Below are 12,308 nucleotides of genomic sequence, written 5' to 3' on the forward strand. Positions count from 1 at the left end.
ACAAGTCCTATTTCAGTACATGTAGTGGAACAAGTGGAAAATGTATAAGTGTATATGTCCAAGATGAATATTTTTCGCAAAAAATAAAATGTCTAAAAATACCAAACGGTCAAGCATCACAAAATAGTAAAAAGAATACTGAGAAAGTCGCATTTATCGTTCGACGAAGTGTACACCGTACTTACTCGTGCTGAGGTTTGTCTGAACTCATGTCCTCTTTTCCAATCGACCAGACCTTTTAAAACAGGCCATTTTTTAATTGGTGAAGCTTTTATTTGATGAAGAACATTTGCAGAAAATCAATTCCTCTTGAATTTCTCAGACCACATAAAAGAATACACTAACACATTTATTTCTGACTTTTGCAATTATACAGAGTGGCCCAGCAATCACTGACAACTTAATAACTTTTGATCTAGCTAATATTTTTTACTATTTTTTTTTTTTTTTAAGAACATACGTTATATATTGGATCAATAATTATATTTTAATAATTTATATTTTTACATTTTATTAAAAATATTAATGATTTTAAAATTTTAAATAAAAAGTAAAAAAAAAAGATAGCTATTTTGTGGAGCAGTTTTTAGAAAAATGTTGGTAAAAAAATTACTTATTAAAATTCAGTAGTAAATAGAAAATATAATAGATAATTATTTCTATATACAGCGAGTTAAACATTATTATCCTTAGAAAAGAAATCGCGTACTGTTAACAGTAAATAACGTAATAAGTGTTTACTTCTGTACTTTACATAATATAGACTAACATTTGACACCATAGGAAAATTGTAAAAAAATCAAAATTTTACAAACTTAAAAATGCTGTATAAACCCAACTACTGTATTAAAATAAGAGTTTTTAGTATCAAAATTTTTCTTTAAAACTTATTTCTAAAAAGGCCATCTTAAAATCTCAAAAAAAAAATTAATTTTTAAAATATTTTTAGTAATTGCGAAAAATAACATAAAACAATTTTAAATATAGTTCTATTTATATTATAAAAATTTATTAAAAAAAAAAGTAAAAAATGTTATGTAGATTATAAGTTATATGAGTATTCAGTTAGATCAGTTCCACTCTGTATATTTATATACATATTGAATAATATATATATATATAACACTGTGTGTTGTTGTCAAGCAAAGAGAAATAAAAATAATCATTGTTTAAATAAAACCTAGAATGATAACAGAGTGGCATACTAGTAATAAAATTAATCTGACGCTAAGTTCGATATCGAAAAATTCGTAACTGCCAAGTTGATCGTAGGAACGAAACAGAAAGCATAATTAATAATATACAGTCGGCCTTGTCACGGTGTCCTATTTAAAATATCGTAATTTACCGACCAAATACTTTTAAATCTTGTGTTTGACAGAAGAGAAGAAGGTTTAATTAATTGATGTAAATTTCTCAATAAAATGAATTTACACAATAAAAATCAAAATAAGGATACATTAGTCCTAGAAATTATGTAACGAAATCGTATTATTTAAAATTAAATAATTTTCATAAATAATTGACTATAGTATAAATCGACCTTTAGTTTACTAATCGTTAATTTAGCTAATTTTACCTTCAAAGCGAAATTAAGAATCTTTTTATACTTACTTCAGGTTCTGTCACTTCAAACAATGTCGAATAAAAATTAGTAGAACAATTAATTATTTCATTCGTGAAATTTGATAAATCTTCTTTTAAGAATTTTATTATTTCCACATGAACATTTTTACGGAGAACTTTAGCAGAAACAATTCTTTTTCTTAAACCGTTTAAAAATTTATCAAAAGATCCTATAAAAATGTTAAAAATAAATAGATAAAATTACTTTTAATAAACTTTGGTTACTTATTAAATAAAAACTAAAATATTCATAATAAAAATTAACATACTGCGATTTTTTATAAAATCAATTAAATTATTGTTCGTGAAGCAATTGTACAGCGCTGTTTTAGCACGAGGTAAATTCTTCAATGTTATTAAATTCATTATTCCATCAACAGTTATTGTAAAAAAAATTCCCTTTGAAGTGAAAATTTGGGTTAATTTAAATATTAGAAGATCATATAAAAATATAGTCGATAATTAATATAACACTGTAATAGCGAATAATATCAATATAATCAGTTTATAATTCTATCAGTCCCGCACATTTTTTTTTATAATTATCTTATTGTTTATACTCACATTATTTTCAGATATCAAAAAAGTATAATAAGCTGCAGAACAATACTTCCCAAATACATTATCGTTCATTATAATGCAATTTCGTACATGTTTAACCATATTTTGAGGAGTAGAAGTTTTAGATATAATGTTCTTTAAATTATTGATCGTAGATTTACGAAAATAATCATGGTTTAATCTGTCTGAAATTGTATTTTATTAATATTATATGATAACAGAATAAAATTGTGGATATTTATAAAGGAAATTTAAAAAAAGTAGAAAATTTTTTTTATTTTTATAGTAAATATTATGTTGGATACACATCAATATGCTGTCGAGAAATTGTGTTGTGATTAATTATGCTATAATTGTGCTACATCGCGTTGTTGTCAATTTTCTTTCTATGTCTACATTTTCGCCGCCATCTTAACGCTTTTTCTGCTACATGATCTGTGGCGCTAGCGAGCCAGTTTTTTTGTATTCATTTTGTTGTAAAAGTAAAACATCACTTTTGTGATAGTCGCACCCTTATGCGCTAAGTATATCGCCGTTGGGTCTATATATTTTCTGAGATACATCACAGTACCGTTCATAACATATTGTACACGTTGGTCAATTACTCGCATTCGATTTCAATTGATCCTTTCAATATTCAACATTATCATCAGCCGTTTCAAATAGCCGACAAGTATAATGCTTGTTCATTTTCCTTCTAAGACTTACTCACATTTATAATTTATTATTTGTTTATGTCAGCGCTATTGTGGCATTAGTATTAATAATCCACCATATCCACATTGGTGTATATAAGATTTTATAATTCACGTATAATAAATTTAATTGTTATAATTATGTATTGTAAAATCCATTCGACATTCATTTATACAGTCATGTCACTTTATTCCTGATCCTCGATATTGCCCAAAGACTTAAGACAAAAAATAAAACCAGGAACGTTAACGAAGCCGCGTGAATACCACCGTGCGCTGCGTTTATTCATATTAAGAAAAAAATAATGAATATGAGATGAATATCGTGATCGGTTTTAGACAGGACACTCATTTTATTTTTCAGAGCAATTATACATTTTTGTAATGAAAAAAAATTATTTGATTCATAAATAATATTAAAATGTTGTCTTATAATTTTTTTTCTTGTGAATTTTTAATTCATTAATTGATGTATGAACCAAATAGCGTTTTTAATATAATGATAAGATAGAAATAATATTAGTAACAACTTTGGTAGTACAACTTTTTTTACCTGTTTATACATTTGTCTGTTACATCATTTATTAGTATAATATTACTTACTCTTTGGTATTGCGCCATTATCCAAACAATGATACTTTTTGAAACAGTCATACAACATATTGACAGCTATACCATAATTTTTTAAAGCCCTGGTAACAATATCATTGTTTTCAGTTATCTATAAATATATCACACCAATTAATTTCTATTGTAATTGTACAATTATATTTTTTATGATGTCTTTAATATAACACATAAAATATTATGATTATATAGTTATATATTATAATAGTATTATATATTGTAAAATCATTTTACAATTACTGTTAAAAACTAATATTTTTAGCTTAGATACGATACTTAAAAAGTATTGGTTTTGTGATGGTTTGGGTTTTTTTTGTTTGTCCATAAAAATTCTTAGCTTTCACTGAACCAATATTAATTATCAATACATCAAAAGAACCCTATCTTAATCTTGTTCGATCTAGTTCATATTACTTATCGCAGAAAATTAGAAAAAAGTATCTTAATTTTAGGATTTTGATAAATGGTATTTTTAACCATAAAAATGAACTTTTAAACCTTCTTCTTGACAAAAAAATCGATATAGCCTTAATTTCTGAAACCCATCTCACTAGTCGAACAAAATTCTCAATTCCTGGTTACAAAAGAATAAATACAAACCACTCGGATAATTCCACTCACAGTGGTGCAGCTATCATAATTAAAAACACTATACAATTTTATCAATATATTCAATTTAATGAACATTTTTTACAGTCTGCTGCCATAAAAATAACACTAAATCATTTACCCACTACAATCGCATCTGTATATTGTCTTCTTAGGCAGTCGGTCTCTCCGTCAAATTTCAATACTTACTTTTCTACTCTAGACCACAGTTTAATAGTGGGCGGTGACCTAAATGCCAAAAAATTACAATGGGGTTGCCATTCTAACAACTAAAGAGGAAACTCTTTACTTCAAGTCATAAATAATAATAATTTCTCAATAATCCCGCCACAAATGACGGGTAACGGATAACAATATAACCGAAATATTTGTCTTAAAAACTATCAATATAACAGTGGTACCGTTAAAGGAGCTTTTTGATTAACTTATTTATTACACTTCGAAATAGAGGACTACTAATTATTTTCTTTGTTGTTTTAAACTTTCGAACTTTACGAACCACAATAGAAACTCAATTCAAACAATTAGACCAAACCCAACTTTCCAGCTTGATGAATATTAATCCTTATATTTATTATTAAATATATTTATTTCATTGTTACAGGATACTAGAGACAATAAGCTTTAAATAATTTATTTTATCATACAATTTGCATTGGATATTTTTGTACTTTTTTGGCCTATACTATTGTGTTAATCCAATAATTACTAGCCTACGGTAACATGCATGATATTCAAAAACCCACTTAATACTCTTGACGCTGTGTTTTTGCATATCCTTCAAAAAAAATAAATATTTTTTAAAGTTAAAAGGATGTATTTCATGATCTTGAAGGATAGTAATTGACTATGTAACGGAAGATTATAGCTGATACTCTTCTAGCTCTGTATAAAACTAATTGTGGAATAAAACAAATAATTTATAACGACCCTTTATTATTTGAGTGAAATTTTGAAACATAGCAATATTTTAATTACATATTTAAAAATTATTGATAAATTAAAAAATAGTATTAAAATACTAAAAATAGTATTCGGATAAATAAAGCCCAAAAAACGTTCTACACAATGATTAAATTCTTTACATCCAAAATTCTATCTAGAAAAACAAAAGCAAGATTGTACACGGCTATTATAAGACCAACTCTCACGTATGGTTGCGAAGCGTGGACAACGACCAAACAAACAGAAAGAAACCTGAGGACTTTTGAGCACAGAGTGTGGAGGAAAATATGCGGACCGGTCATCGATGAAACAACGGGAAGTTGGCGGAGAAGGTACAACAGTGAACTATATGACATGTTGGAAATAGCACCGGTAACAAGTTTTATTAAGAGCCAAAGAATAGGACACATAGCGAGAAGAAGAGAGAACGAGATAGCCAGGGTAGCATTGGAATGGAAACCACAAGGGAAAAGACCTAGATGGAGGCCGAAGAAAAGATGGATCGACGTGGTAGAAGAAGATTTAAGAATCCTTGGAGTTGAAGACTGGAGAGAGACAGCCCAAGATAGAGATAGGTGGCGAAGCGTAGTAATGGCGGCAAAAACTCTTAGAGAGTAGGAATGCCAGTAAAGGAAGAAAAAGAAGATAAGTTAAAAAAAATTCACATCGAAGCGTTTTTTATGATAATGATAATAATAAATGTAAGTTATTATGTATACTTGTCCCTTATATACCAAATATGTCACTTTCTGATACTCAACTTTACTGGGTTTGGTTTATTTTATTTATCAACTTCTTGAAATGAGTGTTTATAATTGAATAGTGAATTGTAACTTATGAGTATACTAAAAATATTATGCAAAACTAACCAAATAAATATTTTATTCAGACAAATTTATTTTATGTTAATAGATTTGAAGTCAAAAAAGATTGATCAATAAATTTAACAACTTTTTAAGTTAAATGAATTTGATAAAAAATTTAAACTAATTTCGATTTAAATTGTTCATCAGATTAAAGGTAAATTTTTTAATCGTTTGAAATTCCAGAAAAATAAACGACAACGGTTTTATCATTTAGAATAAAACAACAGCTTTGTTTCAACTTAAATTTAAACATATAAATAAATAACAATAAGATCTGCCATATTTTATTAATCGAATTAATAAGTAAAATAACATTTAATTAAGGTCCACCTAATTAAAAATTGATAATTTTAATAGAAAAAGTTATACATAACCTATATCCATAATTTAGCAAGGAAAGATTTAATTTTTTTCTATTCTTTTATCAATTCATATTTAACAAATATTAAAAATAAAATTATAATCAAAAATTATTAACTGGATCGAAATTTATTAGAGTTATCAGAACATTTTGCAGAATTACATTTTCAATAATCATATCGGTTAAAATGAAATTTATAAAAATTTAAACTCTTCAACTAAAACTATAGAATACTCTAATAGTTTTTCAATGAGAACCATCAATAAATTGCTTATTTTATAAAAAAGTATACAAAGTAAGTAAAGTAAAGTAAAAATATTACTACAGGTTCTTCAACCACGAACAATCTCTCATGAAACATAGTACAGCAAATGTTTAAATCNCAAAATAAGTAAAGTAAAGTAAAAATATTACTATAGGTTCTTCAACTACGAACAATCTCTCATGAAACATAGTACAGCAAATGTTTAAATCTTTTTTAATACTTGATGTTTGTTCTCCTTTGGAGTTCATTAATTCTTTACTGATCTTATTTAGTGTTAAATCACCGAACATTCCAATGAATTTCATTACTTCTTTACTCGTATTGATCGGTGGTAAATTACCGGACACATACCTTTCTCTTATGTCATTTAAAAATGCATATAATGATTCTAAACAAATACAAATAATCATACACTCAATAAAAACAAAGTTAGAGCATTATTAAGTTAAAAATATTAAAAAAAACGAGGGAAATTTTTTCAATTTTGAAGGGTAATGTCTTCGACTAGATACGATTTGTGATCTTTTGACGTATCGTCGAAAGAAATCCGTTCGGTGAGAGCTGAGAAAAAGTGGTAACAGACACAAAAAAAAAAAACATCTCTTAGTAAAACCAATACCTTCTCAGCTTCGCATCGAAGCTAAAATAGTATTCAAATAGACAAATGTAAAGAGTTAAGCATATACGTAATAAGTAGAATAATCTATTTTCAAAAATAAATTGCAATCCAAGTTGTGATATACATTAATCAGTCACAGATTAAATGAATTATAATTTTATATTTTAGCTTCGATGCGAAGCTGAGAAGGTATTGGTTTTACTATGATGTGTTTTTTTTTTGTGTCTGTTACCACTTTTTCTCAGCTCTCACCGAACGGATTTCTTTCAACGATACGTCAAAAGATCACAAATCGTATCTAGTCGAAGACATTACCCTTCAAAATTGAAAAAATTTCCCTCGTTCCCCGTAAATGGGGGAAACCTCCAAAAAAATTACAAATTTAAAAATCGCTAATTTTCGAAATTTTTTCAATTTTTTTTACTAAAATCTGCCGTAACTTTTTCAAAAATAAACATATGAAAATAATTTTTTTATATAGATTTTTGATGTCTTAACCTATCATTTGGTATATTTTTTTGTAAATCTGACACTTAACCTGCCCACAGGGGAGATTTAAAATGACAACTTTTTCACAAACAATTAACTTTTTCAACTTAACTTTTGAAAATGTTCCGGAAGGTCTGACACTTTTATATATATCTTAAATTAAAGTTAATGTAATGTACTTTAATTTGAAAAAAAATTTGACCTCTGGACTTGTCTTCACGGCGAAAATGGCTATCGAATGCTATTTTTGTATGAAAATTCTCGATTTTATTATTTATATTATATTTAACTTTATAATGCTATAACTTATTGAAAAGTTTATGGATCCACACAATTTTTTTATGAGAAATAATATTTTTTAATAAACCCTTTTTCATTCGACATACTTTATCTTAATCGAGATATTAATAAGGAACCAGAAGATCAAGTAGCTTTTGGAATAAAACACCAATTTTTTTAAAATTAAACACTATCTAAAGATTTGCATCGAAGCGTTTATATTTGATAGTGATTTTAATCACTGTCAGATATCATTATACTTGATCCAACTATGCCACGTCAACACTGTGCCGTGACCCCCCTGTGCTGGGTTTTTTTTTTTAATTGATAATAAGATTTAATAATATATTTTAGTAAATGACACAAAAATACCACGATTTTTAGCATTTTTTTAACAATGCTTTGTTTTATAAAATATTTACAAAATTTCAATGACTTTATAATATACATTTAATCAGATTTTCACCTTTCTCTATTTGTATATTGTCGTCAAATTCAATGTTATTTAAGCAATTATAAAATTCTTCTTTTGCTTCTAGTAAGTTTTTAAAAGACAAGTATTCAATTATTTCATTGGCAATCGTTGTAAGTATTAGTCCCTTAAAAAATAACATATTATTATAAAAAAAACTTTTAAACTGTAAAAAAACCGATAGAAATCTAACTTTTAACTAAAATTCTTAATTTTAATAACTTAACAATTATATTGTTAGCAAATAATTGTTTAAATAGAAACACTACATTAAGTACAAACTAACCGGTTCTCTCATTAGATACCTTAAAANATTTAAATGGAAACACTACATTAAGTTCAAACTAACCGGTTCTCTCATTAGATTCCTTAAAAATGCATTGAATAATAATATGGTTCTGTAAGTTTTTTAAACGTAATACTTTAAGATTATTACCGAGTAAAGTCTTATACCTAGAAAACGAGCTTAGAACTTAAGCTATATATAATTAAACTCGATTTGACTATTTTATAAATCTCTTTTAAACTAGACATAATTTTTTTCGACAATTACCGATTTCTCTCTACCCTACTCTACCACTTGTTACTATTTAAACGCCATTAACGTTACATAAATCATTCTAAAATAAAATACTTCTCTAGTTTTATCAGATTTTATCATGTATGGAGCGACATAGGATGTGAACAATAATACATCGGTATGTTTAGTACCCATAATTCCAATTGTCTTGTCGAATATTTCGCAAAAAATTGAATAATATATTATTTATATTTGTTCTAAATGAACCAAATATTGTTTATTTGAGTAAACAATATTTAAATTTAAATAATAGATCCAAAAATTATATTAGCAACAAATTAATCTTTATAATCGGTGTTTGCACTAATGCTAACCCAAACTTTAATTTTGGACAGTTCAAATTTTATTCAATTCACTGTATCATCAAATCAATTATCTATATATTCTCAAATTTGTTTCTGTACAAATATTTATACAATATAAATTTTCAACATTTTATAAAAGTTTTGATTTGAAATATTATTTCTAGGTAGATTAGTCAATAATAACACAAAAGATTAGTCCTTATTAAATAAAAAACTTTTGTAGTGTTAGTAAACAGTTTTTTTTTTCANAAAAAACTTTTGTAGTGTTAGTGAACAGTTTTTTTTCATTTAAATTTCTGCACGTTTATCAGCCTTAATATGTTTTTCACACTAACTATATTTGGATAGCTACTAAAAGCCTAACAGTATAAATTTGTGCCTAAAAAGTTTGAATAAATGTTAGAGTATCAAGAAATCTGAATTCTTTGTTACGCTCAATATTATATCTATCCCCATTTTACAATGTATGTAAATATATTATTTTTTATTTTATGCATCTAGTTACTGAGTTTACTTACCGAAAACATAAAGACATGTAAATATGTATACACAATCATTTTCTATTAACAATGAAGCTTGAAAAAAAAAATCATAAATTTTTATGCTTATTATTTATTAACATATTTTAAGATTTAGTAATCTACTTTGAGGAAGAGTCATTACAATTTTTTCATATAATTTACTATAGATTTGAATATAATGTTTTGTAATAATAATTGTTTCATGTAACATTATTACTTATAATTAATAATCTTAGACCTTCCATTATAAAAAAAAAAAAGTTTAAATAAGACTCTTTAATAAATAATAAAAAATTTTATACGCCAATCAATGTGATAGTAGATTCTAAATAGATTTTCGTCGCTGTAATTAAAATATTCATATTGATTCTAGTTTTCGAGTTAATTGCTAATTAGAAAATTCAAGTAATTTAATTACTCATTAAATAAAATAAAATAATGTTCAAAAAACCCATTTAAATTTTTAACGGGCTAAATTACCGAGTTAGAAATCTGTATCTTAAGTTAAAACCACTAACATGACTTTCAAAGTTATTTTGGGCAAATTGATCATTACCCTATAATTTTTTTTTTTTTAAACCTATAACTTGAAAGATTACAAAATATAATAAATAAAATTTTGTCCACAATAGATAAATTTTGTAATTTAATCGATACTAAAAAAAAATTAAAATTTTATTTAGTCCAACCAAGTTCAAAAGTAAAATATGATAAATTACTAATGATCATAGTAATTCATTTTTCAAGTATAATTTCTGGAGTAATAAAATTGCATTATATCAATTTGATATCTATTCGAATTTCATAGTTATACATTAGAGATAAAATATTACAAATTTAGTTTTACTACTTATTAATTGATTTAGGCATAAGTACAATTTACAATGTTTACAATAAATAAATATTTCATATGATGGAATTAACTTATTATATATTTTTTACTTACTCATAATTTTATAATATGCTAAGATTTTTTTTACGTATTACGAAAAATGCATACTTACTCGTGTAATTTTTCAATTTTAAAATATTTATAGTTGGAAAAATTTTAAAAGATAATTATTAACACGGTTTAGTAAAATTTGACTATTCTGTTATATGGGTTTTTTTATTGTTTCTAAATCCTTTGACTTAAAGTAAATATTTTACGATAATTATTTAAACATGTGTTAAATAAATTTTTATTCATTCTTCAAAATTATATCTATAATCTTTATTTATAAATATCAATACTTAAAGTAAAATGGTATTTTTAAATTAATTAATGATATCATCTAGTATAATTATAAAACAAAGACTATTATTCGTTTATAATAAAATAAATCATTAATACAATAAAGAACAATGATTTCAACTATAAAAAGTTAGTTTTATAGTTTTATGATCTCAAGTATTAATATTATTGAAAGGCCCATAGTATTTATTTGTACAGTAATTTCTTAAACAGTTCCATGAATGTAATTATTATGTTCCTGAAATTTTTAATTATAATATTAATGTTAGCCTTATATACAATGTTAGTATTTTGATCTAAATATTAATTATTCTTTATTTATCCAACATGTAAAATAATCCTTTTTGGTTATGAATTATTATTTTTTAATTAGTAATAAATCTAGTTTGAGGATATCAATGATAAAATTTACTTTAGATGAACACCAGTATATTTTTAAAATTCTGCAAATTTCAGAATTGAAATTTTTTTTTATTATTAATAANTTTAGATGAACACCAGTATATTTTTAAAATTCTGCAAATTTCAGAATTGAAATTTTTTTTTATTATTAATAACAATATGATTTATATTATCATAAGGAATTAATAGTATAAGGTATATTATTAGAATGTATTGTACATTCAGTTTTAATTAAAAAATAAAATCATTAATTAGTTGTCGGATAAAATGCTTATGTACATTATTAATATTCAGTTATATTAAAATATTTATGTTTAGAAAAATAGTTACTAAAATGCTTAAAATGTTAAAATTTCAAGAGAACTTAAGTTATGTTGAACTAAATGTCCTGATAATTTATTAGGTTTTGCAATATATTTTTTATCGTTCGTATAAATAGTTTAATTAAATAAAATCTAATTTTATCTTGTATAAAATATCGTTAATTTTAACTAGTATGAATAATGTAAAAAAACCCAGCACAGGGGGGTCACGGCACAGTGGTGACGTGGCATAGTTGGATCAAGTATAATGATATCTGACAGTGATTAAAATCACTATCAAATATAAACGCTTCGATGCAAATCTTTAGATAGTGTTTAATTTTAAAAAAATTGGTGTTTTATTCCAAAAGCTACTTGATCTTCTGGTTCCTTATTAATATCTCGATTAAGATAAAGTATGTCGAATGAAAAAGGGTTTATTAAAAAATATTATTTCTCATAAAAAAATTGTGTGGATCCATAAACTTTTCAATAAGTTATAGCATTATAAAGTTAAATATAATATAAATAATAAAATCGAGAATTTTCA

At 25.0% G+C, this 12,308-nt stretch overlaps 1 protein-coding gene across 2 annotated transcripts; it reads right to left on the bottom strand.

Moving 5' to 3' along the window:
• Nucleotides 1-414: 414 nt before the first annotated feature.
• On the bottom strand, nt 415-10,928 carry LOC126909206 (uncharacterized). 2 transcript variants are annotated; one of them, XM_050691622.1, is made up of 9 exons: nt 10,825-10,928; nt 9,818-9,874; nt 8,409-8,541; nt 6,705-6,943; nt 3,486-3,603; nt 2,191-2,372; nt 1,896-2,025; nt 1,615-1,796; nt 415-432 (listed from the first exon to the last, which is right to left on the bottom strand). In XM_050691622.1, the coding sequence occupies exons 2-9, from the start codon at nt 9,854-9,856 to the stop codon at nt 430-432; spliced, it is 1,026 nt and encodes a 341-aa protein (XP_050547579.1). In that variant the 5' UTR covers nt 9,857-9,874; nt 10,825-10,928; the 3' UTR covers nt 415-429. The 2 variants fall into 2 exon arrangements, with proteins under 2 accessions (XP_050547579.1, XP_050547578.1); XM_050691621.1 differs by lacking the exon at nt 415-432 and having other exon boundaries at nt 1,143-1,796.
• Between the last annotated feature and the right edge of the window lie 1,380 nt (nt 10,929-12,308).

The sequence above is a fragment of the Daktulosphaira vitifoliae genome, unplaced genomic scaffold, assembly GCF_025091365.1.
Source record: "Daktulosphaira vitifoliae isolate Bord-2020 unplaced genomic scaffold, ASM2509136v1 Scaffold_184, whole genome shotgun sequence".
Taxonomy (NCBI): domain Eukaryota; kingdom Metazoa; phylum Arthropoda; class Insecta; order Hemiptera; family Phylloxeridae; genus Daktulosphaira; species Daktulosphaira vitifoliae.

What these genes read in the sequence shown, in the direction of transcription:
- LOC126909206 (XM_050691621.1), bottom strand. Translation starts at nt 9,856, where the DNA reads ATGATTGTGTATACATATTTACATGTCTTTATGTTTTCG. An exon ending in TACATGTCTTTATGTTTTCG is followed by an intron (nt 8,542 to 9,817) that starts GTAAGTAAACTC and finishes TTATTTTTTAAG; the next exon opens with GGACTAATACTTACAACGAT. An exon ending in TTTTGATATCTGAAAATAAT is followed by an intron (nt 2,026 to 2,190) that starts GTGAGTATAAAC and finishes TTCACTTCAAAG; the next exon opens with GGAATTTTTTTTACAATAAC.